Source organism: Colletotrichum abscissum, assembly GCF_030869225.1.
Source record: "Colletotrichum abscissum strain IMI 504890 chromosome Unknown Scaffold_22.1, whole genome shotgun sequence".
NCBI classification, from domain to species: domain Eukaryota; kingdom Fungi; phylum Ascomycota; class Sordariomycetes; order Glomerellales; family Glomerellaceae; genus Colletotrichum; species Colletotrichum abscissum.
The window spans coordinates 132,035-159,909 of record NW_026850121.1 but is presented as its reverse complement, the minus strand read 5'-3'; the positions used below and the strand labels follow the sequence as shown (position 1 = coordinate 159,909).

Below are 27,875 nucleotides of genomic sequence, written 5' to 3'. Positions count from 1 at the left end.
GCTGCTGCACCTGCTGATTGATGCTTGCGCTGCCCGCCGCACTGCTCTCTGCTGTTCCCGCTCCCCGATTTCCACCTATTCTATCTCTTTGCCGCAACCTCACTGGCCGGAGGTTCTCACTCACTCATCTTCGGTACCTACTCCGTCTGCTACACACCCGACTCTTAGGTCGCTGATGTGGGCTTGCCTTGCCTTGCCCCCATTACCTACTCTTCCTGCTGCTACCATTACCACCTTACCTTACACCTGAGGTACTGTACCGGGCTGGCTGGCTGCACCTAATACTGTTGCTTCCCCCTCCACCATCCATTCCCATTCTTTTTTTCCCCCTTCCCTCCTTCAACTGTCCTGCCTTCCCGCACCCAAAAAGTGAACACGATCGCGTCTATTATTAGAATCATCCACGCCAGATTCAGCCCCATCGACCTGCACCTCACATCGCCTGTCCATCCCAGAACCTGTCGCATCTGCACTTGTAATGGGATCAATGTACGTTCTTGATGCGTCGTCTTGTCAACTCTCTCCCCTGCTCTGACAGCCTTTTGCTCCCACCGCCTGTCATATACCGTTGCTCCCGGGATGCGCTGCCTTGTCCCATGCAACCACTGACTGACGCATCGCCAGTTCGGAACCACTGCCCACGACCCAGCCCATTTAGATAAAAGCGATCAGCCCTCCCCGGCCTAGCTCTTGTTTCCACCTCACTTTCCCGACCAGCCAAGCTAGTCGCTGCGATCAGATATATCCAGCTCGCGTCCCTCCTCCTCCTCCTCCTCCTCCGAGCTCCAACCAGTCTCTCGCTTCCTCGAGACCCTCACCCTCATCCTCACCCACAACCAGTCGACCCTACATCGCGACTGCAACGGCTGAGACCTCGCCGACGACGCCACCGCCGCCGCCGCCGCCGCCGCCGCGATATCGCTGATCGGCCTCGAAGTCGCTCGCCTCGACAACGTCTTCGCCCCCGTACAACGCGTTTCGCTGCCTCATACCCGTCAGCAGCCCCTTCCAGAGCATCTAATTCAAGATGGGACGCAGAAAGATTGAGATCAAGGCCATCAAGGATGACAGAAACCGCTCTGTGTAAGCCTGCGCCTTGACTATCCCTCGCCATACCCAGAAACCTTTGGCTAACAGTCGCGTCGCATATAGTACCTTTCTCAAGAGAAAAGGCGGTTTGTTCAAGAAGGCGCATGAGCTTTCCGTGCTGTGCTCCGTCGACGTCGCTGTCTTTATATTCGGCAGCAACAAGAAGTTGTATGAGTATTCTTCCACGGATATGCGGGAGATGATCACTAGATACACATACGTGAGTTCCTCCAGTCTTTCTGGGTCGCGAATGCATAACGCTGACCCTGAGATAGCATGGCGGCCCGAATGAACACAAGGGCCCTTCAGACTTCAACGGAGGCAACGACGAGGACGAAGATGAGGATCCTGAAGGTACCCCGCCGCAGGAGTCTCACATGATTCCGCCTCAGTTCCAAGGACAAGCGCCATTCCCTCATATGCGACACCACACTCCCTCAGCTTCACCTCCAATTCCTAATGGCGTGCCTTTCCCGCAACATCATGGCCTTCCCGTCCAACGCGGCCACACCCCGCAGCCGGGTATGGGATCACGGCCTGGTTCTCGACAAGACATCCGCCGGATGGGACCAAACATGGGCCCTCAACCCGTCGGCCCTCCCGGATCTCAGCAGCCTCCCGTCAACGGATTTGCCTACATGCCCAACCCCGCCATCTACAACCCCCAGAACCAGCCCAATATGCCACCAAACATGCCTCACGGACTCCCGCAGCAGTACCAGCAACATGGCCCTCAATACTCCTCATACGCGCCCAATCATCATCCCCCGCACATGCAACAGCATATGGAGGACCAGCGCCGTTCCATGCCGCCAAACTACCCGCAACAGCAGGGTCCGCAAGGGCCTGGGCCTCAAGTTTCTCGGATCTCGCCGTCTCCGCCACAGCCTCCTACTCAGCAATTGCCGCCGCAACCACCTCAGATCTCACCCCCGCCGCCACAGCCACAGCAACTTGAGCCTCAACAGCAGCAACAGCAGCAACCGCATCCGTCGCCTCAACCCCAGCAACAGCAACAGCCGCAGCCACCTCAGTCTCAACAACAACAGCAACCACAACAGCATCAGCCTTCGCCGCCGCAGTCTGAAGAGATGCCAGCGCCGTCAGAGCCACGATCTGAGCTGCCCCAAAGACCCCAGCCGCCCCTGCTCAACACGGATAGCGCGATCAAGAAGCTTCCGCAGCGTAAGCAGCACAGCATCTTCACTCCCATTGACGAGAACCGCTCCATCCTGTCTCAGCACTTGGCTTCATTCGCCTCTGAGCAGAGCATAAAGGCAGAGCCTAATCGGCCCCCGTTCCCTGACCAGAGCAACATCAAGGTTGAAGGTAACCGCTCTCAGTCAGTTGATGTTGGCGCAGTATCCCGGACCAATGGTTCCACTACTTCTCCGCCCATGCCTCCGCGCGCCAGCACTCAATCTCTGAACAAAAGCCGCAACATCTCCGTATCGTCAATCCCAGAGACAACGTTTACTCCGCCATCTCGCACCAATAGCATGAAGCTTGGTGGTGGTGCGCGTCCCCGTTTGAGGGTGGAGATTCCCGACGAACCTTCGGATGGCGGTAGCGCAACTGCCGAGTCAAACTCTCCTCGCAACTCGACAGATACCACATCCCAGACGACTCGGCGCCATGCATCCGACTCGCACTCTTCCGGCATGGTTCTGCCGCCGCCATCCCCGTCAGCCCAAACGCTTCTCTCAGCTGGCGCCACGGGCCCGCCAAACCCGTTTGCTCGCCCACCCCCGCAACAAAATAGCAATATGAACATTGACACTCCGGTTTCCGCCCTTCCGTCCCGATTCTTAAACAACGAATTTCTGCCCAGTCCGAGCAGCTTTTATCCGGAATGGTATGCTCGTGGCGGCAGCGATAGCAACACACTACCCAGTCCATTGAACTTTGCGACTCCAGTCGTTGGTTCCGGTCCTAGCTTCTTGCGAGATGACAATCCGGCTACGAAGCGCAAGAGTCCTGAGATCAGCGCTAATGGTCCGCATGACGGTCCTGAGGCCGGAAACGAACCCAAGAGGATTCGGGTAGATTCTTGATTTCAAGTTTCTCTTCTTCATTCGACGCTTTTTTCGATGCCTTATCTGTACCATTCATCTGCATTCTGGCCTCCTTCAGACCATGTATGGAGTGCATTTGGTTCTATGATACCTCTTTCTTTTCACTTTACGGCATTAGCGTCACGTAAGATGTTTAGTTTACCTTCTCTTCTATATCTCTGTGTACGCGGAGGATTATGCTGCATTGCTAGGCGCAACATTGGCCACGGACAGGGTTTCTGATTTTTTTTCTTTCTATTTTTCGTTCTTCATCCGGACTGATAAGTATTACTACTCTTCGTGTCCGAGACGGCTTTGGAGGGAATGATGTGCACACGGACATGTGAGATGACTGGAAGCATGGAAAACTGGCCTGCAGCAGAAGATGGATGATCTCGGGGCGTTTGGTGTGATTTCTGTAGATTACTGAAGGACAATGGCTGAATAGTTGGAATGAACTGTTGATGTACAATTTTGCATGTTCATACAGACCGTGATGTGTGTGTAGAGATTAGCCAAGATCTTGGCACTAGTGACTTCGATACCGTCTCGCGGCGCGGCCCGTAGAAGCGCGAGCTGGGTGTGCCCTTTTTACATGTCATGTTGACATAATCTTTCCATGGCGAACATGACATTAGATTTACCCTGAATCCCGAAAGTCGGAAAAGTGGCGCGTGGGTGCGTTTTCTTGCAGGTCCGCACAGGCAGTCGCGGTCGACCGCAAAAAGCCTCCAATAACACCTTACCTCACCTTGACTTGACTTTGACTTTTCAAAAAGCGACAGCGGCCCCGTCAAACGCGGCCCGCCTTCTTACACGCACTTTCGCAGAGCACAGGCGACACGCGCAGTTTGTAAACTCATCGATCGTCACTTTGAAAAGGAAGGAACAGAAAAAAAGAGCGTACGAATCAAAGAAGAGGTGCAAATGTTTACCCCGGCGGCGAAGCGCCGACGAGTCGAGGCGGCAAACGAGACGCTTCGGAAACCGTTCAGGTCGCCCCTGGTGCAGCGGGACCGAGGCCGAGACCAAGATCCAGGCCCGGAGCGGACCCGGGAGGTCAGCACCGCGGACGCTGCTGCTGCGGCGGCGGCGGCGGAGGAGGATCCTGCGGCTGAAGAGGATGACGATTGTGATTCGGCGGCACCGGCGACCACGGACCCGGCAGCAGCGTCATCGCCATCTGCGAGGGGGGCCGCAACGACGATGACACCACGGCACGCTACGGAGAAGTTTGCGACGCCTGGGAAAGGGGGGGTGAGCGGCACGTTCACGTCTACATCTACGGTTACGCCTACGCCTACACGCCGGCCCTTTAGCGTTCCGCGCGCGCGTGGGATGCAGCTGACGGGTGCCTCACCTTCGCCGTTGCGGACGACGGCGGCGACAGGTTCTTACGGTGCTGGTGGTGCTGGGAAGACGGGTCCCGGGCTTGGGTTCGTCGGTGGAGGGAGCAAGAGTGAGAGGGAGGCGGAGGGGAGGGAGGAGGTTCTGCGGCAGGCTGAGCGGATTCGCGGCGGTGGCATCGCTGTGAGAGAAGGGGAGACGGACGAGGAGCTTGTCGAGTTGATTGGCAGGTGGAGGGCCGCGAGCCGGATTGCGGCGGAGGAGGTGTTTGAGGGGTCTAAGGAGAGGGTTGAGGGGATGGGAGGGTTGAAGGCTTGGAGGAGGGCGAGGAGGGAGGACGAGGTTAGGTTTATGGCGATGTTGGAGGGGGAAGAAAGTGCTGGGAGGGCTGGGAGGGGTGGTTGTGAGGAGTGGGAGGGGAGTGACGAAGGGTATCGTGGTGAAGGAGGAGAGGGGGATGATGGTGAGGGTGAGGAAGAGGAAGAAGAGGAGGAGGTGAGTTTCTTGCATATTGGGGGAGCAGGGACGGGGAGGATGAGGGTTTTGCTGACTTTGAGGACAGGAGTTCACGATGGGGACGATGCTCCGGAGTATGAATATCGATTTTGAGATCATCGGCTACGATGAGGATACCGGTTGGTGGAGGGACGGGTGATGCGAAGCGGACACACGGCTTTCGCGCTTCTTCTTCACTGCCGTCGTCGACGAGACGGGACGAGATGAGGCGGACGTATCCGTGATACATGACGACGACGGACACACGGGGTCTCGGACGAGGTGACGTCTATAGAATAGGCTCGGGAGCCTTTGGCTTTTCTTTGACCAACATGGCCATTCTCGGATCAACACGGGCTGCGAGACGAAGAGTAGGAAACACAGCGACAGGCGTCGGCTGGCGTAATTCAATTCTTCCGCAGACGATGGCTACAGAGGAAAATGCTGCTCGCTTTCTTCACTTATTCCCATTCTTGGTATGAACCAACCTTAGGTACTTTGCATCCCCATTTGAGGATTGTTGATGGAGTCTCTCTGTCTGAGATGGAGGGAGGTGGTCAGTGAGGCTCCCGGCTCGAGATCCGAACCGCCGGCCGAGTGAAAATCGTATTCAAGCTCTCTCTCTCGGTCGGGGAGAAGAGCGATGGATGGTTGGGCAGGCTGCGAGACTGTTTTGTCATACAGCCAGCCCTGTATTTCCCGATATGAGAAAATTCGGTCTGAACGTTGGGTGGGAACCCCGAAAGATGCCTAATAATAAGGGACAGAGAAATAAGAGAGTGCCTGTGCTTTTCTTTTCGGCGGTGGTTGCCGGACGAGCTTGCTACTTTCTCCTCCTCCACGATGGGCTTCGTTGCTACTGTCATAGTATGCTGGAGGCAAGGTGGTGAAGTGTTGAGACGTGGGATGATGTTTCTACAAGGATATACCCCCGACTGAATTCATATATCGCATTGGGTGTTGTGTGCCTCACAAATCAAGCTTCATCTTTACGCTTGTTCCCTTTTTTTTGCTGCTAAGCCTTACTGAGGGCCCGTGTCGGGTTTGTGTCAATGTGTGCCTTGCCGTCTTACTTCTCTTACCATGTGCGTGATGACGATGTATGTAAGTGAGCCGGCATCCGCCCTCCGCCCTCCTCCCATCCACCCATTACTGAACAAGCTCATACACCCACCTAGTTCGTTCTCGCCTTACTGAACCATGATCGGCTGACGAGAGTTGTGGCTGACGCATGCCGATTGATCCGATGTTTCTGTTGGAGGAAGGGGGTTTGTTGTTGTAGTAGCAGACGCAGTAGAGTTTCTATCGAGGTTTGGATAGTAACGGTCAGATATTGCTTTGTGGTCGCTTACATGGTAAGTTTTGACTGCCTTACGTACGCCATTCGTTTCGTTACTCGCCTTGGGTTCTCACAAATGGCACTAGGTTGACTGCGAGAGTATGGTGGATTGATATCTGAGTTTTTTTTTTTTTTTTTTTTTGGTGGTTTACGAACATGGCGGGCACTGGAGTGAGAGTAAAGAAATGGAACTCGTAAACGAAAGCAATTGCATGATGCTTATAACCGAGAACGAAGTCGTGTGCTCTCCGCGGGGCGTTTACGCGCGAGACGGGTTCCGACGAACTCAGCTTCGTCACGTTCGGCCGGTGGGATACGGGAGAAGCAGTCACAGCAGTACGGGACAAGTAGTCTTGACTCTCAAGCCATCAGCAGCGCTGTCGCTTGTTTGATATGGCCAGGTGATACTGAGGTAAGGTAGCACGGTGAGCTGAGCGAGAGCGAGAACGGGGGGGTCTCGGACGGTGGTGAGTGCAGTGAATGACTGAGTGAGTTGGTTTGAAGCATACAAATTCGCCGCTTTTTCCCCATGTGAAGCCTATGTGAAGAGCTTATACCAGGCCATTTATTGCAAGAGCTTATACCACGCCATTGATTGCCCTCGGGTCTGTCCTGAATACCTCAACTTGAGGTGGTATCGATAGCGGATTCGACTCAGAGGCTGAGGATTCGGGGGGGGGGGGGGGGAGGGGCGCTTTGAAGTGTCTCGCCTTGTGTTCGCAATGTGTGTTATGGTTTTGTTGTTGTCCTTTCCCGGGGCTTCGCAGTAGAGATATCCCGTACAGCGGATTTTGTCAGAAGGGGACCTCTGAGCCTCGAGGTCTCCCAAATCGTCAACAGACCATTGGGTAAGGTACAAATCCATACGTGTCGTAAGTGGTTCGCCGTTCGGGACCCGAGGTGGATGAAACGGCTCTGGTGCTTCAGCGCTGCCGCAGAATTGCACGAGCCGCACCTCAATCCCCATCTCCACTCAGCTAGCTGCTGCGCTCCCCGAGAACAGCAACACCCGTCGCTTGCCTTGCTCCGTACCTCACCTCAGTGTCCACTACCTCGAGGTACGGGCACCTGTTGGAAGCGACAGCAACTCAGCCAATTGGCCCAGTTTCCACCCTTTCCAACCTCCCAAACCTCGCTCTCTTCCCCCCCTGGCACACCAGCCATGCGCCGTGGAGAACAGAGTTAACGATGCTGCAGCAGCCCAGCAGGCCGCCGACCGACACCCACGCCCCCATGTCCGAGCAAATGGCAACAGACTGAACAGAACAGGAAAGACGGCAGACAGAGAGAGGGGACCGGACGATCCAAGCCGGGGGGTGTCATTTCTTGTATCAGTGTATCAGTGACTGGGGGGGGGCTGGAGCAGCAGGCCTCCCCTTCCCGTATTGTTTGATTCCAAGTTTCCTTCCGACTCTTATTTTGTTCTGGTTCTTGTGTTCAAATATATCATCTACCCGTTGCACTTCAAAAGTCTTGGCAAAAGAGCCAAGTCTCCTACACAACTCACACCACACTTTCTCTCTTGTCTGGTTGTCGCTATCCTTGCACCGGTCGTTTCTGCCAATCTTCAGCAGCAGGGTGTCCTCTTTTGGCGTAGTTGATCTGCAGCCTTTCCATCAACAATACTCCATCACCGTTCATCAAAGGCTTGGGTCAAGCTTCGACATTCACCAAGATTGCGAGAGAGGGGAACTTGACCGGAAGGGAAAAAGGGGGGAAATCGTAAAAAGGGGCGAATCCGACTTCCTGCAAATCACAAACTTCACAAGATGGACGCCGCATACCTGAGCGCTCGCCAGACGGTGGTCAACTCGAACGACCTCCCTCCCGGCTGGGTTATACAGAACGGACGGGCGATTCCATGGTGGTACAGTCGGGTAAGTTCTCATCCACAACTCTTGCTTGCCATCTGTGCCTCTCGTATCTAACACCCACCGAAACAGACGGGCGTCATCGTAAAGTGGTCCGTCTTCCTCGGCCTGACGACCCTCTTCGCAGCCTTCCTCATCATAGGCTACGCCCACGGCAAGCGCCGCCTGAGAAAGGGCCTCCTGCCCCTGGGCTACCACCGCTGGCTCTTCAGCCGCGCCCAGCTCGCCCGCGTCGACAGCCGCTACGCCTGGCCCGCCGCCACCTACAACACCTACCGCCCCGAGTACTACAACACCCACCCGCAGGCACAGGGCGGCGGCTACTACGGCATGCAGGGGATGCCGCCCCCGACCTACGACCCCAACTCGGCCCGGCCCCCAATGTACGCGCCCCCCGACGGCGGCAGCAAGGTCGACCCGTCCCAGGAGTACGGCGTCACGCCGCCGCAGCCCTCTGTTGCGGCGAACCACACCGGTCAGCCGTACCCGTATAGGGCGCAGTGAGGCCAAAGGGTGAAGCCTGAGGCGGGAGCGGAGGGGAGGTGGCATGTTGATTTGATGTTGTTGCAATGGCGATCTTTTCGAAGCGTGGGATGAATTTGCATTATTGGCCAGAGACGAAACAAAGACGAGATGAGGCTGGAAATCATCAAGACGGGAGTACGCAGCTGAAGATGGGAATTCACCAGGAAGTGACTTCTCCAACAAGAAGCTGCAAGACCTCACACATCGAGGCTGCATGTCTAAAGAGATGGCGGCTGGATGCTTTTACAAATAACTATTGTCAATTGTACAAAGTAGTTACTTCTACCAACACGAATCGAAATGATACCAATGAAAAACGCCTCGCTGACCTGGCTAGAGATGCCGGGGGTCTCGCAATAACGCGTGCCCATTCGTGACGGCGTAGGGTATCGTCATAAAATACACAATCATTACTTGCCTTGGAGGGTCCCCTTAGTCCATATCCATGGCGTCGGGATCGTAGTCTACAGGTGCCGACATCTCGGTTGGGGTTGGGGGGTCCGGAATGATGGCGTCTACAGGTTGCTGAGAGACGAAGGGCGGAGGCATCTGCACTGGGGCGCCTCTGCCTTCGCGCTCGAGACGCTGCCTCTCGCGCATGCGGGCGCGCGACTCGACGATGGCCTTGCGGACACTGTCCTGCTCACGAGGTACCGTCAAGGACGCGGGCTCGTTGTAGAGGACCACCTGCATGCCAGCAAGTTGGCCTTCGTCGTTGGCGAAAATGGAGGGAGGAATGCGCGTCTGACGGAGGTGCTTCTCAATGTCTGGAAGGAAGACGAGCTTGCCCTCGTCGGGTTCGCTCTCGGAGGAGGACAGCTCATCGTCAATGTTGTAAATGTAGACCTTGTGCTTGGAGTCGTCGAGCTGCATCACTTCTTCATCGACGGACGGTTTGCGATCACGACGTCGGCGACGGGTGGCGGGAGGAGATGTGGGTGCTGACGACGAGTCTGCGGGGATTGGAATGCTTGAAGACGGAGTCGGCTCCTCCACAGGCACGTAGAGCTTCTGGCCATTCTTCTCTGCATGGTGCGTTAGTATGAAAGCGGAAAGAAAGTTTCCATTGTCGTGAGCTCGTGTTGTGGCAGTTGACTTACCTAAATTCAGAAGACTGAGCCTTTTGGATAAACGTTCGTTGTCTTGGGACTCAGCTTTTCGTTTGCGCCTTAGCTGCCTCGCCTGCGGATGCTGGTGCTGGTGCTGGTGCTGATCCGCCTCCAGGGCGTGGGAGGGAGATTGGGTCCCGTGCAGTAGCATATTTCGGCGACTTTTGCTGGAACTTTCCCTCTTTCCTCTCTGCCTTTTGTCCAACCGCTTCTTCTGGTGTACCACCCCTATTAGCACTACCAGCTCCCGGGTTCGCAGAGCTGCTGACCGACGACAACGACGATATTATTCGGAAACAAGTGCGATGACCAATTGTTCAAAGTCCCGAAGCGGCCACTAGAATCGCAGTAAAGAGAGACACGACAGGCGCAGCTGAGCAGCGGGCGTAACAGAGGTGCTGCCAATCGGGTCCGAGGTTCTCTCAAAAGTGAGCTTTGAGAGAGAAAAGAGAGAGAGAGAGAGAGAGAGAGAGAGGTACGGTACGGTACGGTACGGTGCGGCTGATATCGAATCGCCGTTTCCGGAAGGGTAGGGAATATCCCGTCGTGAAGTGAAGAACGCGGGCCCAAAGTCAATCCAAAGTCTCGAATGTCCTTGGTGAGCTAAGGTCTTTGGACGGCGAGAAGCGGAGAACAACTTTTGCCAGTGTTGGTTGTCTTTTACGTTTGGTTGGTAAGAGAAGAGAGAGAGAGAGTTGCGGCTTGAATCAGCAAAAAGAAGGGGAAAAGAAGAGGAAAGGAGGAGATCCGTGGACGGTCTTAGTACCGGTAGAGCTCGCTGGCTTGCTGCTCTCTCCTGCGCAGATCCAATTCGTCGATATATATTCTAAGGGGTGAGGGGGAACTTGGAAGGAAGCGGAGAGGAAGGATGACCTTCGCTACTGCTAATGCTGCTGTGCTCGTACGAGGGGCGCGGGCGCAAGCGCGTTCTTCTCTGGCTTTCAGCTGTGGCGGACGAAGTAGCCTTGAGCATCGGCTGCGACTGCCGGGGAGCTCTGGCGCTTTTGTACTGGCTTTGACTCATTCTTGTAGAAGTTTCCACGACAGGAGCACCACCGGACCACCAGCTCCAGCTCCAGCTCCAGCAACAGCAACAGCAACAGCACCGGACCTGGACCGCCACCACCACCACCACCCCTCGCCGCACCCGCATCTGCATCTGCACCACCACCCGCAACCAGGCCCGCCGCCGCTATCGCCCCAGCTATCTCTACCTCTGCCTCTGCCACTGGCACGGACGCCGCTGCCCCTCCTACCCCGAAGCAATGCAGCTGCCGCGCTAGCAAGCAGCTCATCCCGCCAAAAGAGTCACAGCTGTGCCGACCCTGATAAAACATCATCCCTCCCCTCATCACCATCAACAATCACTTTTTCCAAGAGGACTCGAGCGTCGGTTGGATCCACGACAGATACCCACTCACCGTCTGGACTCATCGCATCGAGTGCTACTTTTCCCTACAGGCGCTTTCACTCTACTTCGACATTGCCCACCGCTGTCATGGCTGAGCCAAAGTGGCCCGGCGCCATTGTGCGCAAGACTTTCCTCGAGTTCTTCGAGAAGAGGGGCCACACGATCGGTATGTTGTCACCGACTTTCCACTTTCCCCCAGCAACACGGCGTGATAGAGGAGATTGCCTCTGCTATTCTTCATCTAGACATTGCGCTTCTAACTTTTGCTTCAAATGTGCCAATTGGCTAACCATCTCTGCTTTATCTCAGTGCCGTCTTCCTCCGTCGTCCCTCACAATGACCCCACCTTGCTCTTCACCAATGCGGGCATGAACCAATTTAAGCCCATCTTCCTCGGAACGATCTCAAAGTCGGATCCCATGTACCCTCTCAAGCGTGCGACCGACTCCCAGAAGTGCATTCGCGCTGGTGGCAAGCACAACGATCTCGACGATGTCGGCAAGGACAGCTACCACCACACATTCTTCGAGATGCTGGGCAACTGGTCCTTTGGAGATTACTTCAAGAAGGAGGCCATTGAGATGTCATGGGAGCTCTTGACCAAGGTCTATGGTCTGGACCCTGCCCGCCTGTACGTCTCCTACTTTGAGGGTAACCCTGAGATGGGTCTCGAGCCCGATCTAGAGGCCAAGAGCTTGTGGCAATCCGTTGGTGTCCCCGACGACCACATCTTGCCTGGCAACATGAAGGACAACTTCTGGGAGATGGGTGACCAAGGCCCTTGCGGTCCTTGCAGTGAGGTTCACTACGACAAGGTCGGCGGCGGTCGCAACGCCGCTCACTTGGTGAACGAGGATGACCCGATGGTCGTGGAGATTTGGAACAACGTTTTCATCCAATACGATCGCCAGGCTGATAAGTCACTTAAGTCTCTCCCCGCCAAGCACGTCGATACTGGCATGGGTTTCGAGCGTCTCGTCTCTGCGCTCCAGGATACTGTTTCCAACTACGCCACCGATATCTTCACGCCCCTCTTCAAGAGAATCGAGGAAGTTACTGGCGCCAGGCCCTACACTGATAAGTATGGAGCCGATGACGCCGACGGAATCGACACTGCCTACCGTGTCATTGCCGACCACATCCGTCTTTTGACCTTCTCCATGTCCGATGGCGCTGTCCCCAACAATGACGGCCGCGGATATGTCCTCCGCAGAGTGCTCCGCCGCGGTGTTCGCTACGCGCGCAAGTACTTCAACGCCGAGATTGGATCCTTCTTCTCCAAGATTCTCCCTGCTCTTGTCGACCAAATGGGTGAACAGTTCCCCGAGATTGTCAAGAAGCAGCAGGACATCATTGAGATTCTTGACGAGGAAGAAGCGGCCTTTGCCCGTACACTTGACCGTGGCGAGGCTCAATTCGAGAAGTTCGCCAACGCTGCCATCAAGAAGGGCGAGAAGAAGCTCACTGGTGCCGAGGTTTGGAGACTTTACGACACCTTCGGATTCCCCGTCGATCTCACAAAGCTGATGGCTGAGGAGCGCAAGCTCGATATCGACGATGAGGAGGTCAAGGTTGCCCAGGAGAAGGCCCGCGAGGCTAGCAAGGTCGTCAAGAACGCTGCCCAGACTTTTGCGAAGCTGAATGTCCACCAAATCGCTGAGCTTGAGCAGCAGCTCAACATTGCGAGAACGGACGATGAGGCTAAGTTCGTCAAGGGTGACTCAAAGGCCAAGGTGCAGCTGATCTACGACGGCAAGGGTTTCATCAAGTCAACTGAGGGTATTGCCGAGAACACTCCCTTGGGTCTGTTGCTGGACAAGACCAACTTCTATGCTGAGTCTGGTGGTCAGGTCGCCGATTCTGGTCGCATCGTCATTGATGGTGTCGCCGAGTTTAAGGTTCTCGATGTTCAGAACTTTGGTGGCTACATTGTTCACAGTGGTTATCTTGAGGACGGCAACTTGTCCTCTGGCAACGAAGTCATCTGCGAGTACGATGAGCTGAGAAGATCGCCCATCCGCAACAACCACACTGGCACCCACATCCTCAACCACTCACTCCGGGAAGTTCTCGGCGACGACATCAACCAGAAGGGCTCTCTGGTCGACAACGAGAAGCTGCGTTTCGACTTCTCTCACAAGACGGGTGTGACTATTCCCGAGCTCAAGAAGATTGAGGACTTCTCTAACGCCTACATCCGCCAAAATGGCAAGATTTACTCAAAGGAGGTAGACCTCGATCTTGCCAAGGGAATTGAGGGTGTTCGTGCCGTCTTTGGCGAGACATACCCCAACCCTGTTCGTGTTGTGTCTGTCGGCGTTGATGTTGACACCCTCCTCGCAAACCCCAAGAACGCAGAGTGGCGCAAGGTCAGCGTGGAGTTCTGCGGAGGTACTCACGTTGAGCAGACCGGCCTCATCAAGGACCTTGTCATCGTTGAGGAAAGCGGTATTGCCAAGGGTATCCGTCGCATCATCGCCTACACTGGCGATGCTGCTCACCAGGTGCAACGCGAGGCTGCCGAGTTCTCTAAGCGTCTCGATGCACTTGAGGCACTTGCCTTTGGCCCCGAGAAGGAGCAGGAGATCAAGTCGACCCAGCATGCTCTCAACCAATTGACCATCTCGACTCTCACCAAGGAGGACATCAAGAAGCGCTTCGACAAGATTGTCAAGTCCGTCACCGATGAGCAGAAGAAGCGCCAAAAGGCCGAGTCCAAGACTGCGCTCGACACCGTTGCTGCGCATTTCGAGAAGAACAAGGACTCCAAGTGGTTTGTGGGTCAGCTCCCGATCTCCGCCAACGCCAAGGCTATTGGCGAAGTTGTCAAGCACTTCCAGTCCAAGGACAAGGAGCGCTCTGTCTACCTGTTTGGTGGAAGCAAGAACGAGGGTGCCGTTGCCCACGGCGTTTACGTTGGCACTGTAAGTTGACCTCCTCGTACGAGTACGGAAGTACAAGCTAACATGCAATGCAGCACCTGTCCTCACAAGGCGTTACTGCCGAGCAGTGGGCTTCTCAGGTCAGTGGAGTCATCGGAGGCAAGTCTGGCGGCAAGGAGCCTACCCGCCAAGGACAGGGTACCAACGCCGAGAAGTTGGACGAGGCTGTCGCCGAGGCAGAGAAGTGGCTGAAGGAGAAGCTCAACATTTGAGCGACAGAGATATCCCGCTGATGTGCTGCAACATGTCTGGCAACCAATTTACTTTTCACGGGGTCTAGATGTATGGGAGCATGGGCGAAAACAGGATATGCTGCGATTTCGAGCATGTCCAAAGTAGGAAAAGGAGTTGATCACTGGCATGATGGGCCTGTAGTTCCTCTCGATGTATTCCAACAAGATTAAGGAAGACAACCTGAACAAAGTTAAGAAACAGCAGAATTACGTGCTGCCTGTGTTGCGGAACTTTCCGTAGTCTAAAAGGGGTATATGTTCTTCTTCTTTTCTACATTTGTTTATACAGTTACCAGCACACTTGCGTTCTGGTAGTAGCTCAGCAGAGGGTTTTCCCCGCTGCGCGTTTGGGTGTCTTCGAGGAACGCCCACCGCTGCATAAAGTCACCATGCGACATGAGCCTCGTAAGCTTGCCCGTGATGGCCTGGTACATGGCCTCCATGGTTTGGAAGTCTGTGGGGAACATGATGTCAAAGTAGCCTTGGTGGACCTGTTGCGACCTTTATGTTAGCAACGGCATCCATCATGTGCGTTGTGGTTGTTGAACGTACCAAAGGCGTCGTCACGGGCACCGTCGTACGCTCGTATCGGGTCTGGACGACGGGGGCGTTGAGGCCCGGTATGGCGTCGGGCAGCGAGTGGAAGTCGCTCGTGACGAGGCGGTGGCCGGGGAAGTACTTTTCGAGCACGTCGAAGAACTGCATGAGGCGGGTTGGGATGTACTCGGGCTCCGAGAGGTTCGGCATGAGCGGCATGCGTGACTTGAGGTGGCGGAGGACGCGGTTGGCCGGGTAGGGGAGGGGGTAGCGGCCACCCGTGGCGGCGTGGCGGACGCGGAGGAAGCGGGCGAGGACGGGGTCGAGGTCGGGTGAGTAGAACTCGTAGAGGTCGTTGTCCGCGTCGACGAGGACGGAGCCCTGGAGGGGTTCTTCCGTGGCGAGGTCGTAGCGGACGACGTCGTGGGAGAAGTTGTCAAAGACCTCCATGGCGAGGAAGAAGCAGGGTGAGGGGACGCGTTCGGACCAGGAGAAGATGGACTGGTTGATGATTTCGACCTTGGAGGCGTGGCCGCGGGAGTCGGCGGTGGAGAGGAGGTGGTGGCGCTGGAGGGAGGCGAGGGCGGGTGAGATCTCGATGATGCGGTACTGGGTGCGGGCGTAGACCTGGGGGTCGAGGTCGCGGATGTAGTCGAGGATGTTGAGCATGAGGGTGCCGCGGCCGGCGCCCATCTCGTAGATGATGAGGTCGTGGTAGGGGTACGTCGTGAGGCGGTAGTTTGAGACGAGGTAGCGGGCAATGGCCTCGCCGTAGTAGGGGCGGAATAGCTCCGTGGGCGTGTGCCAGAGCGGGCGGGCGTCGTTGACGCCCTCTTTGTCGTCGAGGTCGTCCTCGAACTCGGTGTAGCGCCGGCCGAGCTCGCGGTAAAAGTGCGGCTCGTCGCGGAAGGAGGGGAAGTCGAAGGGCTGGCCGGGGGAGAAGATGACGGCCTGGGTGGAGAAGTAGCCGTAGGCCGGGTTGTAGAGGCTGTCCTCGATGAAGTCGCGGGTGAGCATCTTGGCCTTGCGCGGGCGGGTCGAGCGGGCGGCCAGGTCGCGGGCGTTGAGGGTCGGGTAGGTGTCGAACTCGTCGGCGCGGTCGCTCGGGAAGAGGGAGGTCCGCTGCTGCCATTTTGACTCGTTTGTCCTTTCCTGTCTCTCGGATGTGGTCTTGACGGCGTAGTGTCGCCGTTGCTGAGGTACTGCAGAGGCATTGGCCGCTCTTGAGGAGGAGGTGGATGATGCTGGAGCTGCTACGCCGCCGCTGTGGTTATGTTGGACATGAGGCCGGTGGTGGTGATGGCTTAGAGCCGGGATGCCGGCGGCAGTCGTGCATTGTCGCCGTGATTGGCACGCGGGCCGGCGGAAGAGCTCGCGGAAGAGACGGGTGACGGCGGGGGAATCCATCCCGAGAGTAGTTTGCGATGGTCGAGCGGGACGAACACTCGGCAGGGCGAAATGGGGGTCGGTTTGGGAAAGTCAACAAAATGGTTGCAAATCGCGGATCTTCGGTTTGGCAGAGAGGTTCGAACATGGCCCGAGCTCCCTTCTACCACGGGGCAGCTGTTAATCCGCCATAGCGCACATGCCCGTTCCCGTTCAGCTCCACCGCCGTGGTCCCCTGCCAAGGGATGCCCCGGCGGAAGTCTTAACGCCTGAGGAACCTGGAGGCAGAGCGCCGTGGACGAGGATGGGCACAGAGGCACCGTTGAGGCTGAAAGGCAGGGGTCTGGAAGAGATAAAATGACATCACCTGCAGTTTAGCGGGCAAATCCCCTGTAGAATAAGATGGTTGAAATTCATGCGCTGAGCACCTATCAGTATTTTTGTTTTCCGATACCGCAACCAAACCTCGTCAAGAGATTCACGACGACAACAATAAGAGCTCGCGGGAAAAGCAACGCGGACGATGGAGCACGACACATGACACAGACAACATGTCTCTAAGTAATCATCCCAAAGCCTATGGTTCGGCGGCCCTAGCGCTTGCCTTCACGGCCGGCATCCTCGTCACCTTGGGCTTCAAAGACTTTTATCCGGACCTCGAACGCCGGTACCAGCGCCGTCGCAACCGCCGCGCGCGCAACAACACCTCCACCGCGGACCCCTCGCGGCGTAGCAGCCTCTTCTGGGGCCCGCCCGTGCAACTCGAAGACCACGAGACTGCATCCGAAGCCGATGAAGCGGCGGCCGCCGCTCTCCTCACTACCCTCGGCGGTTCCGCCTGGAACCCGCCATTGATCGCGGACGGCGTGGCGGGCGCCATCGGCAACACGCCGCTCATCAAGATCCGTTCGCTCAGCGAGGCCACAGGGCGCGTCATCCTCGCAAAAGCAGAGTTCCTGAACGCTGCCGGCAACACGCCCAAGGACCGCGTCGCGCTGTCCATGATCGAGGGCGCCGAGGCCGCGGGCCAGCTCGTCCCCGGCCGCGGCGACACCATCTACGAGGGCACCGTCGGCAGCACGGGCATCTCCCTGGCGACGCTCGCCCGCGCGAGGGGTTACCGCGCGCACATTTGCATGCCCAACGACATGGCCATGGAAAAGGTCGACCTACTCCGTCACCTGGGCGCCACCGTCGAGCGCGTGGACCCGGCGCCGATCGCATCGCCGGAGCACTTTGTCAACCTCGCCCGCCGCCGCGCGCTAGAGCACGCCGCCAAGGCCGGCGACGGCAGCGTCGGCTACTTTGCGGACCAGTTTGAGAACCCGGCCAACTTTGCGGCGCACCTCCACACCACGGGCCCGGAGATCGTGTACCAGACCGGCGGGAAGCTGGACGCCTTTGTCGCCGGCGCGGGGACGGGCGGTACCATCGCGGGCGTGGCCAAGTACCTCAAGGAGGAGGCCAACGTGCCGGGCCTGCAGGTCGTGCTGGCGGACCCCCAGGGCAGCGGGCTGTACAACAAGATCCGGCACGGCGTCATGTACTCGAGCACCGAGAAGGAGGGCACGCGGCGGCGGACGCAGGTCGACACCATCGTAGAGGGCATCGGCATCAACCGCGTCACGGAGAACTTTGAGGCCGGCAGGGAGCTCATTGACGACGCGATCAAGGTCACGGACGAGCAGGCGTGCCGCATGGCGAGGTGGCTGGTGGAGAACGACGGCATTTTCGCCGGCAGCAGCAGCGCGGTCAACTGCGTTGCGGCGGTCGTGGCGGCCTCGAGGCTTCCCGAGGGGAGCCAGGTCGTCACTATTTTGTGCGACTCTGGCACGAGGCATCTCAGCAAGTTCTGGAAGCATGTGGCGGCGATGGGCCTGGAGGAGGACGATCACTCAGCTGATCTGTTCTCAGTGCTCAAGATCGACCCGGCGAAGAAGTAATGATACAGACTACTAATAGATCACTTCTCTCTCCATACTGCTTTACTATTCCCCGCACGGGTCCCCAATGGCTGCAGATCTTCCACCATGCATACGAGATGAACACTCAGTTGTTGCAATGCCCACTGCAGAAAGTCTTCTTCTGAACCCACCCCGCCCGCCCCCCCCCACACACCCTACCCACTCGCCACTACAACACTTTTCTCCCACCCCCAGCCTACTCCCACCACGCCGGCCGCCACCCCACCTACCAACACCACAAACACATACCGTCGAACCACACAACACACAAAACATGTTCTCCCCCCCCCCCCCCCCCCCCCCCCCCCGTGTATCCCTCAGCAGCGGCGACAAGGGAATATTGCATGGGAAAGCACACAATGTGGCGCCACGATGTCATGAGATAGAGTGTGCTCCAAGTGAATGCGGTAAGGAGCCGGGGCGATGTAATAAGGTAGTGAGCCAATGCCAATTAGGCACTTTGCAAGATCTCGATTGCTCCCGAGCCTCAACTCAATACAGGCTACATGGCTATGGACTCATCAAGCCCCCCATCTAAAGTGTAATTCGCTCTCTGTGAAACCGATCATCGATAGCCACACATGCATCTGATGCCCGAAGCTTTTTATGTTCAAGGGCAGAGCAAAAAGAATCAATAAAGGAGAAAATACGGAGGACCATTCCTCTTCCCCAACTCCATACCAACCAAGCCCGCACTCCCGAGTGCCAAATGCAGGACCATAATCCCGTGCTTCAATAACGGGGTATAAGTGAAAATCACGCCGTCAGTTGAAAAAATCGAAACCTCCTCTCCAGAATCGTACGCTCAAGAGAACTGAAGCTTAGTTAGCATAGTTGGTAGAGAGAATGAAACAATGGCCAACAAACCTTCCAGCGGTTACCGCATACGGTACACTCGCAGAATGTCGTCATCGGTTCATCAGCACTGCGAGTCTGCGCCTGGCTGTAGCTGACTTTCTTCTGGCCACACTTGCCGCACTTGAGAGCATCGCTGATACTCTTCTCGGCCATGGGAACCTGGGCCTTCTTCATGTTCTCCTGCTGCAGAGCATCCTCCTTCTTCCTCTGCTCTTCCGACTTGAGCTCTTCGTGGGTCATGACCACGAACCGAGCAGGAGTGATCTTGCCTTCCATGACATTGACACCAAGCTGGCGGTTGCTCCTGACCTTAAGGTTGCTGAACAGGGAGCGCAGCTTCTCACGGTACTCCTTGGTGACACCCTTGAAATGGCTGTGGGCAGCCAACTCAACCTCGATGGCCTTGTTAAGAACATCGTTGACGGAAGCGGTGGATCGGTATGCGAGGCCATTGTAGAGGAGTTCGATGCAGGAATCGCGAACAGCATCATTAGTGCGCTTCACGTCGGCGCCATCGGCCTTAGCGCGGCGAGTCTCGGTGTTGCCCTTGAAGGGTTGGTTCAGCGCAGATGACGAAGACGGTTTCGGGGCCGGGGCCTGGGTCGGCGACGGAGCAGCCGGAGACGATCCCTTCTTGATCTTGCCCTGCTTCTCGGCTTCGACCAGCTTCTTCCACTTATGGACGAGCTCGGTAGCGGCGCGAGCAATTTCCTTGTTCGAGTTCTGGCGAAGCTTGCCGACGAAGACACCTGCTCTGCTAGACTGGTCGAGTACAAACGAGGTCAGCTACGATTCGTCTTAATAGCAAACAAGGTGAGCAGGAACATATGCCAAGACCACGTATGTCGATGGAACAGTGCAATCCGCGACGTACCCGAAGCATCTCTTCCGTGGGGGCAGCCTCCTTCTTGAGTCGTTCAAGGAGAGCAAGAGCGGTTGCAGGAGGCTCGTTGGCCTGTACAACCTTATTGAGCTGCTTGATGCAGGACTCAAGCTCGCGTTGATCCATGCCAGTCGACATCGTGGGCAATTTGTGCGCAAGTGAATTGCGATGAGTGATTTTCCGGCGCGCGCAACGCGATTCTCGATTTGTAGATGTTAAGGAGTTGTACGGGCGTTGAAAGAAGGCGAGGCTAGGTAGAGGTGATGGCCATTTTCCTCAAGTGGGTGGTGGAATCGCGCCGGAGCCAAGTGGGGCAAAGCCTTAGTATCCACCTCACTGTCGTGTGTGCAGCCCGGTCCCGTCCCTTCCACCCGTCATAAGGTACCTTCCCCCGGATCAGCGGTATTATGTTTCACCGGGATCCGTTCTGGCAAGAGAGGCGTGGGGTGTTACCGTGCTGCACCCCTTCCCGCACGTCTTATCGTTGGACGTCCATGTGACGACAAGGGGAAGCGAAGCTTATCAAATGTCGAGTCACGCTGCCACATGGTCCCTGCTGCTGCCATTTCAGCGGATTCAGCGGAGAAGCTACCCACCTGAAGCTGTCCCCCACGACAGCTGCTGCGCATGCAAGGGGCAGATGCTGGAGCCTATGACGCCAGATGTTGATGTGTTTAGGACGTCTGTAAACCTTCTCTAAACATCAACAAGCCTTGATCGTCCTTTGTCTCTGCCTATTCTTGGCCACCAACCGTTGCACCCGTTTCTGTTACTAGCTCCCGTCGAATGAGTCACTAGTACGGACATAATATCCGGAATCATAAACATTGTGCCTTATATCAAGGCAGCTACGACCTCCCGACCCTTGCGGTCAACTTCGCCACTCTACGCGCTCGGCGCGTCGCGAGATCAACTATACTCCAAAATCCAATAGTAAATAATTGACTTGCCCATGGATGGAACACCATCTCTTGGCACGACACAGTACTCTTGCTCGTCTGGTTGAGGCTCAGAAAACGACCTTCTCAGCCACAGCCTCGAGGCTTCACCAATATCATTAGGCACGATGCCTGCACATCGTCAACAAGACCTACCCGTCGAGAGTTCTTGGCGCTTGGTGGAAGGCGGCGAGAATGACAGCTTCGATACGTCCATTCTTAACGATATGGAGGAGGATGATAGCTTCCTGACGGAGCCGTCGCAAATGCCGTCACAGTCATTCAGCATCGGCGGCTCTCAAGAGTCGCACCACAGCGTTCAAGATTTCATGAACAAAGCAGACGATGAGCGAGTCATCCTTCGCTCGCCATTTCAACCCACCGTACGACGAGATCCAAACCGCTCTCCCGAACCGGAATTTATCATGCCATCCATGCGTTTCAGTTCTACTTCAGGGACGGGAACCAGCCCCCAACACAGTAGCGGTCACTCCTCGCGGACCATCCGCCCCAGCGACGTCTCTTATCAGCAGCAGGACGTGCGACGTCGTGCGATACGTCAAGCCAGCAATGGAAGCCCTACATCTGCCAGACGTGGCGATCCCAGACGAGTGAGGGGTTACTACGATGAACCGGCTGAGCCCAAGACCGTTACGGAGCGCCTGTCAGAGTCTCTTCCAAGTGCGGCCTTCAACATCCTAGCATGGGTATTCAACGTCATTGGCATGGCCCTTGGCTATATCCAAAAGCCACTAGCGCTATGTCTGGCAGTCTGGCTCTTCTTTGGCGCCTCCATAATGCTTCAAAATATGGTCACCAAGTCAATCACAACATCGCTCTCGCCGCTCTGCCGCATCCCGGGCGCAGCATACTTAGACCTCCCGTTTTGCCCCTCGTTCACTACTTCACCAGGCGGAGGCAAAGAGTCAGGGTCTGAGTCTGCCAACGTTGAGTTTGACGACCTCATGAACGTTCAGTCACAATTCGAGCAAGTCCTCGAACGCAGTGCCGATGGCGTATCACTACCAATGGAGATGAAGCGTTCCGAGTCTTCGATACGCGATCTACGCACCATGGTTCGATACTCGGAATTGCCACAGAGAGACGAGCTGGTGCACGAGTTCAACGAGTACATCGATACCGCCCGCTTGACGGCCTCTGACTTGCAAAAGTTCAACGTTCATGTGGGATCTGCCGTCGACTCTGTTATCTCGATCAACCGTTGGACATCTCGCTATCTTGATACCCTCTCTGCATCAGAGACAACAGATGTAGGACTGGTTTCCCAGTGGTCCAGCTGGCTCTTCTACCCCTTTACTCCAACAGTGACACCCTTCTCCGAACGGACCCTTCTCGACAAATACATCGAGCATACCGCCCTCGTCTCTGACCGGATCTCCTCTCTCATAGTAGAAGCGCAAGGAGTTCTGCTTCTACTCACAAAGGCGGAGGAGAACCTGAACCAGATTTACGAAATCGTCACTCGCTCGTCGAACTCGGTCAAATCCCGTCGCGACGAGGTTCTCTGGACGTTGTGGACTCTTGTCGGTGCGAATAACAAACGTCTGCATAACCTCAATGCCCAGCTCTCCCTCCTGCGCCAGGTGGATAGGCAGCGCGTCACGGCTGTTGCGCAGATATCGGCCCTTATTGTGGACCTTGAAAAGATCCAGGCCGGGCTGGGCGACCTCCGCGACCGCGTTGCCGCTCCCGAACTCGTGCGTGATTCGACCATAGCAATCCCGTTGACAGTTCACATTGAGACTATCGATCGTGGAGTCGAACGACTTGAGGATGCTCGTCAGCGGATCCGCGCCGCCGAAAATGACCGTATCCGCGAAGCACTGGCTAGAGGAGGCACAAAAGAGGACGACAAGCTCATTGAGGGACGTTCATAATGACAGAGGGCAGAGAATGTAGGAAGAAACACGGTAACAGATGGAACTGCCAAGACATGACGAGTGGATGAAAGTTAAGATTTCGGTGTTTATAATGCATAACTGAACGTGCTTAAGACGATCAGTTGGCCCGGCTTGGCGAAATAGATCAGATGAAAGCTGGCATATACAATGATTCGGATGAAACGACAATAGCGAAAACACCACGTGTGGAGAAGTCTTGTTTTTTTATAAGACATACTGAATAGCAATGAGTCCGATTTGTATACCTCTTGTTAGACTCAGTGTATCATGTATGGTTTTGTCCTGGCTTTACACACGCAAAAGACTGGCCTGAACGGGATCTGGCTTTGAAGGGGAATCACAGGGTATATAATTCAGCAAATTTATCTTTTAAGACCGTGAGGGGTCCCAAGTTTTGATTTCATTGCCCGCTGTCTGGCCGACACAAGACTGCCTAGTCTGAGCAGTGCACAGCTGCCGTCACTGATTTCTACGTAACTTTTTCAATTCATACCCTCCTCCAAATCGCCGTTGATGCTTAACCGAGCCGATGGGGTATATCCAGTCCAAAAGCTTGGGCTCTTTACAGCAGCCCAAGAGTAACGTTCCGTGCTAAAATGTAGCAATCCGAGGGCCAATCTGAGCCCACCGAGTCTATCGTCGTGATTGTGAAATAAAAGTCTCCTCACCACCCCCCTCGGAGGTAGGTACCAGGGAGTGTCGTAGATATGCATCGTGATATTCCCTTGCTTGCCTCTCAAAAGTTCCAAAAGGCAGTCCTACTGCCTGATCCTAAACGCCATTACACCATGCAACTCCGAATTTGATGACATGCTTCCAGTGCATGCAATTGTCATGAAAATCCTGGGAAAACCTTGACGACATAACGTTTCCCTGCAACCGAGGTCAGAACATATGCTTGATGTCGCAAGGACTTTGTACTTACACGCTGGATTGCGACCATCTGGGTCGTCAAAGGGTGTACCAGCAAGCGCTCTCATTCGCGCTCTTGCCAACTGAGACGGGCTCTTGCGTCCTTCAGGACGTGGATGGTTCTGATGCGACTCTGATCCAGGCATATGGAGCCGCAATCCACCTGCTTTCCGGCGTTTATTCTGATGAGTAGCCGGAGCTGCAGCGGCTTGTCTGGGCGGCTGAGGTTGCGGATGTGGCGGGTCTTGAGCTTCGGATTGACTTGAGGGTTGATCCGAATCTTCTTGTTCCTCTTGGGTCGGTTCGAGGGCACGTTGTGCGGTGGACAGGGGTGCAGCTTCGAGATCCACCGACGTATCGACATTTGCTGACTCCTGCACTGTTTTCGGGGACTTGGATGTCAGAACGGGTGTCAAGGGCGTTTCTGTCGGGGATGATGCCGCTTTGTCCGTGCCGAATAGCCGCTTGCCCCAACGCTTGCTTTTCACCTCCCCCTCTTCGTCGTCTGACTCGTCAAAAACTACCCGTTCCCTCAATCGTCGAATGGCCCTCTCACGGCGTACCATGCCATTGGTAATCTTGGGACAGTAGTTCGGTGGGAGCATATTCCTCTTACAGATTGGGCATAGTGAGCTGTTCAGACTGAGAAACTCGTCGATACACTCGGGGTGAAAGATGTGGCCGCAAGGCAGTTCGCGGATGACGGAGTCCCGATCGACGTAATTCTCCAAGCAAATGTGGCACTGCGGCTGATAGTTCGTGGCAACGGTGCTTTTTGAGCTGTTGACGCTGGCTCTTCGGGCCCTCGATCTTGGGACGGCGGATTCGGATATTGTTCGCTGGTCAGTCCGCATGCTTCGCGGTGACCTCACGGATTTGGGTGGCCTTGTAGTAGAAGGTGTGCTGATCATTTCCGGCTGAAAACTGTAGGTGAAAAGTGGAAAGCCCTTGACGTGATCCACGGGCACGGTTACTCGTTTGATTCCCATCGCTTCCAGATCAACCTCGCCGCTCAGCACCCTTCTTCGTAGTGAAATTCTTCGTCTTCTTTGTACTAGGTGCATCGTGAGTGATAGACACGCGATGATAAATATCACAACGCCAACCACAGTGAGAATCCATGTCCACATGGCAGGAACACTGTCACGGTCCTTGATGGTTAGCTCTGTCCATATGCGGACGTAATCATTATCGTGGGGGTCGTAGATCTCCTGGATTTCCTCCCCGAAGGGGTTCTCGGAGATGTTCCCAGAATACAGGCTAAGCTGCTTCATGAATTTGGTGCCCTCGGCGCCTGGCACGGCGAAAATCGGAAAACGGTTTTGGGTTCGCCATGCATCACCATCTTCAAGATCCCATATCGGGGAATCAGCGCCCTGTGGTTCGTTCGTCGAATTATTGGGCCGGTAAAAGATGAAGGCGCGTATGGGGTCGAGGCGTGCGGATGCAAGATAGGCCTTGGTGCAGGTCGCATTAAACCATGGCGCAATGGCAATTAGGTTATAGTTGGTAGGAGGAAGTTCTGCCTGTGTAGTGGCATTTCGTGGGATTATGTCGTACTGCTGCTCGAAACACGGGTTTGTGACGCTGAGATCGGGGACGTATAGCAGACCTCGGATGATGCCATCCTGCGTTTCGGTATTTGTCGTGCTCAGCGTGGTGAGGTTTGCTGTGATGGTGTCCTGGTAGGCTACCTTGCTCTGTGCACTTGGTTTAGATCAAGACTTAGGATAAGTTTGATGGCGACGAGACATACCGACAGAGAGGTGATGTTCTTGATGAGAGTCGAGGGGACGGTGTTTGCGCCCGACCAAACAGGGTTACTGAACAGCAGACTGTGTAAAGGTCAGCTGGTGGTTAAAGATACGCAAGTGATTGGGGAAATGCGGGTGGTGAGGCATTCGCGCCAAGGTCTGCCCACAGAGGCGCTGCGAGGCACAGTGACGCGGGCCAAGGCAGCAGCAACGTGATGCGACGAAATGGTAAAGGAGTCAACGGGAAAGCAGCAGAGAAGCGTGCGCAGCAATGAGGAATACGGGGACGATAGCATCGAAAGCAGCGGGCATCTGAAAGGAGTTTTGCTGAGACATACACGACATTTCGAATCTGTTCGAGAGCTGTGAGACGTCAGTGAGTTGTGCCAAGACCGGGGGATTTTGGCACCTCTTGGCCGCCGCAAAAGATAGAGAGAGAGAGAGAGAGAGAGAGCACGGCAGGCGTTCACCTGCTTACTACGGGCAAGATGACCAGAGGCATGATTTTCTGATTTATGTATTGTACAGAAAATGAGAAGGGCATATAATGACTTACACATGCTTCCCTCACATGTTCAACGAACGGGTTGAGGGCATTGAAACCATCAACCTGGTGTGAATAAATCGTGGGTGGCTGATCGGGAAGTGGAACGAACACCAGCTTTCAGGCGGGATAACCAACAAACGAGCGAGGCGGAAATGCCCGGGAAATCGGTGTCGTCGGAAGTTTGGTCAAGAGATTCAAGGCTGACTCGGTCTGAAGACGACGAACTGGAAGTAATAGTGCGTAGTGAGTCGATTCAAGGCGGAGGCTACAATGTGAATGCTCGAGGACAAGGTCGAGTCGCGATGCGAGGCGAAAGGGATGAGATTGGTGAAATGGCAAGCAGAAGGTGACCAAAAGGCGAGCTGAGAGAGAAGCGATTGAATGGGAGGTCAGCGAGCTGGGGCAGGCGCGATTTTCAATGCCAAGCGGGGTTCAGGTCAGGTCGTTCCCAGTGCGCTTGCTGCAGGTGCGCTCTGTATTCGTACACACTGATCAGGTCAAAGGGAAAGCAAGGTCAGGTCCAGGTCCAGGTCCAGGTTCGGGTTCCAATTCGGGGGGTGAGAGAGTTGGGTGTGGGAATCGGGTGTGTACTGTGAAGAGAGTGTGTGTGTGGTGGTGGTGTTGGGGGAGTTTTGGGAGAGAGAGAGAAGGGTGGTGGCCGGGTGGCATGGTGGATGACTTTGAACGACCGGGCAGACAGACTGAGGACCAAATGGCTGGAGCATGGGGCAGGAGAGGTCCAAAGTACTCCATACAAGAATGACGAGGACGGGAGAAGTATCCATAGCCAAATTGGAGGTATCGGATCACCAGAAGAGTGCAGTGTCGGGCACCAAGAAGCAAGTCCCAAGGTACTTTGCGCATACCTGATCTGGCCGGGCATTGTATGTAAAGTAGGGGCGAGGGAACTGATGCACAGCCTCCCTGCCCTGTCCTCGCACTTGCACTTGCACTTGCACTTGTCCTCGTCCTCGTCCTCGTTGTCGCTACCCGCCTGTCCCAGAGAAGGAAGAGCAGGTACTCTCGATGTACCTTTCGTTGGCTGTTAAGCTGCTTCGTCTTCCATTGCCTGTGGCCACCGCACACCGTTAGTGAGTTACCTGCCTAGTCGTTACCGCTGGCGTTCCGGCTGGCGTCTACGGTTTGCATCCTTCAATACGCGGGCTGTCTTCTGCTCTGTTAATTCTAACGATAAATGGGCGTTACATGATGCACTTGACAACGACCTGTGAGGAGTGGATTCGAGTGCCAATCAGTAACATGAACAGCAGATTGTGGACACCAGTCGACTGGAGGAGCGTTCCAGGTTGAATGCGGTGCAAGTGCGGTAACAGATTCAAGACAGTCGGGGGACTATCATGATGCCCGGATGGAATTGGACGCAAAGATGCAGCCAGTTGGTTCGCAAGTACGGCACCGTACGGATAGGCTGGCAGAGATGGTGGAGTGGATCGCGACGGAGACTGTTGAAAATTCCCCCGGTAGCCAGTCAGGACTCAGGAGGCCGTCAACCACACCTCACAACTCACGCTCCAGAGCGAGCACAACTGTAGGGTACAACATCCCCAGCTGGACGAGGCAAGAGAAACACGGCGGACCACTCGGAAGCAAGGGAAACGGGAGAGAAGACATGTACCGGCGAGTACCTGCCGATGTACATCCACTACCTACCTCACACACACACACCTTACCTAAGAAATGGATGAAAGGCACTACCACAGTTCCAATTGCTGCTGTGTGCTCCTTCCCTTCTGACTCT

The 27,875-nt window shown here is 55.6% G+C and overlaps 10 protein-coding genes across 10 annotated transcripts; 6 read left to right on the top strand and 4 right to left on the bottom strand.

Moving 5' to 3' along the window:
* Positions 1 to 1,027: 1,027 nt before the first annotated feature.
* Positions 1,028 to 3,143, top strand: CABS01_09250 (MADS-box MEF2 type transcription factor; the record flags this gene model as incomplete). The annotated part of the gene is made up of 3 exons (XM_060542607.1): positions 1,028 to 1,083; positions 1,153 to 1,309; positions 1,365 to 3,143. The coding sequence occupies 3 exons, from the start codon at positions 1,028 to 1,030 to the stop codon at positions 3,141 to 3,143; spliced, it is 1,992 nt and encodes a 663-aa protein (XP_060400334.1).
* Positions 3,144 to 4,070: 927 nt separating this feature from the next.
* On the top strand, positions 4,071 to 5,145 carry CABS01_09249 (DNA repair protein Dds20/Mei5; the record flags this gene model as incomplete). The annotated part of the gene is made up of 2 exons (XM_060542606.1): positions 4,071 to 4,985; positions 5,053 to 5,145. 2 exons carry the CDS (start codon positions 4,071 to 4,073, stop codon positions 5,143 to 5,145), a joined length of 1,008 nt encoding a protein of 335 aa, XP_060400333.1.
* Positions 5,146 to 8,093: 2,948 nt separating this feature from the next.
* CABS01_09248 (uncharacterized protein) lies at positions 8,094 to 8,699 on the top strand (the record flags this gene model as incomplete). Its single annotated transcript, XM_060542605.1, has 2 exons — positions 8,094 to 8,201; positions 8,268 to 8,699. The coding sequence occupies 2 exons, from the start codon at positions 8,094 to 8,096 to the stop codon at positions 8,697 to 8,699; spliced, it is 540 nt and encodes a 179-aa protein (XP_060400332.1).
* Positions 8,700 to 9,152: 453 nt separating this feature from the next.
* On the bottom strand, positions 9,153 to 9,980 carry CABS01_09247 (uncharacterized protein; the record flags this gene model as incomplete). The annotated part of the gene is made up of 2 exons (XM_060542604.1): positions 9,153 to 9,745; positions 9,821 to 9,980. The coding sequence occupies 2 exons, from the start codon at positions 9,978 to 9,980 to the stop codon at positions 9,153 to 9,155; spliced, it is 753 nt and encodes a 250-aa protein (XP_060400331.1).
* A 717-nt stretch (positions 9,981 to 10,697) lies between these two features.
* CABS01_09246 (tRNA synthetase class II) lies at positions 10,698 to 14,394 on the top strand (the record flags this gene model as incomplete). The annotated part of the gene is made up of 3 exons (XM_060542603.1): positions 10,698 to 11,406; positions 11,550 to 14,164; positions 14,218 to 14,394. 3 exons carry the CDS (start codon positions 10,698 to 10,700, stop codon positions 14,392 to 14,394), a joined length of 3,501 nt encoding a protein of 1,166 aa, XP_060400330.1.
* A 228-nt stretch (positions 14,395 to 14,622) lies between these two features.
* CABS01_09245 (uncharacterized protein) lies at positions 14,623 to 16,359 on the bottom strand (the record flags this gene model as incomplete). The annotated part of the gene is made up of 3 exons (XM_060542602.1): positions 14,623 to 14,657; positions 14,717 to 14,906; positions 14,968 to 16,359. 3 exons carry the CDS (start codon positions 16,357 to 16,359, stop codon positions 14,623 to 14,625), a joined length of 1,617 nt encoding a protein of 538 aa, XP_060400329.1.
* Positions 16,360 to 16,889: 530 nt separating this feature from the next.
* CABS01_09244 (pyridoxal-phosphate dependent enzyme) lies at positions 16,890 to 18,281 on the top strand (the record flags this gene model as incomplete). Its single annotated transcript, XM_060542601.1, has 1 exon — positions 16,890 to 18,281. The coding sequence occupies one exon, from the start codon at positions 16,890 to 16,892 to the stop codon at positions 18,279 to 18,281; it is 1,392 nt and encodes a 463-aa protein (XP_060400328.1).
* Positions 18,282 to 19,107: 826 nt separating this feature from the next.
* Positions 19,108 to 20,181, bottom strand: CABS01_09243 (transcription elongation factor S-II; the record flags this gene model as incomplete). Its single annotated transcript, XM_060542600.1, has 3 exons — positions 19,108 to 19,116; positions 19,170 to 19,922; positions 20,035 to 20,181. The coding sequence occupies 3 exons, from the start codon at positions 20,179 to 20,181 to the stop codon at positions 19,108 to 19,110; spliced, it is 909 nt and encodes a 302-aa protein (XP_060400327.1).
* A 928-nt stretch (positions 20,182 to 21,109) lies between these two features.
* Positions 21,110 to 22,879, top strand: CABS01_09242 (uncharacterized protein; the record flags this gene model as incomplete). Its single annotated transcript, XM_060542599.1, has 1 exon — positions 21,110 to 22,879. One exon carries the CDS (start codon positions 21,110 to 21,112, stop codon positions 22,877 to 22,879), a length of 1,770 nt encoding a protein of 589 aa, XP_060400326.1.
* An 856-nt stretch (positions 22,880 to 23,735) lies between these two features.
* Positions 23,736 to 26,071, bottom strand: CABS01_09241 (uncharacterized protein; the record flags this gene model as incomplete). Its single annotated transcript, XM_060542598.1, has 5 exons — positions 23,736 to 23,776; positions 23,829 to 25,515; positions 25,572 to 25,650; positions 25,910 to 25,932; positions 26,048 to 26,071. The coding sequence occupies 5 exons, from the start codon at positions 26,069 to 26,071 to the stop codon at positions 23,736 to 23,738; spliced, it is 1,854 nt and encodes a 617-aa protein (XP_060400325.1).
* Positions 26,072 to 27,875: the final 1,804 nt, after the last annotated feature.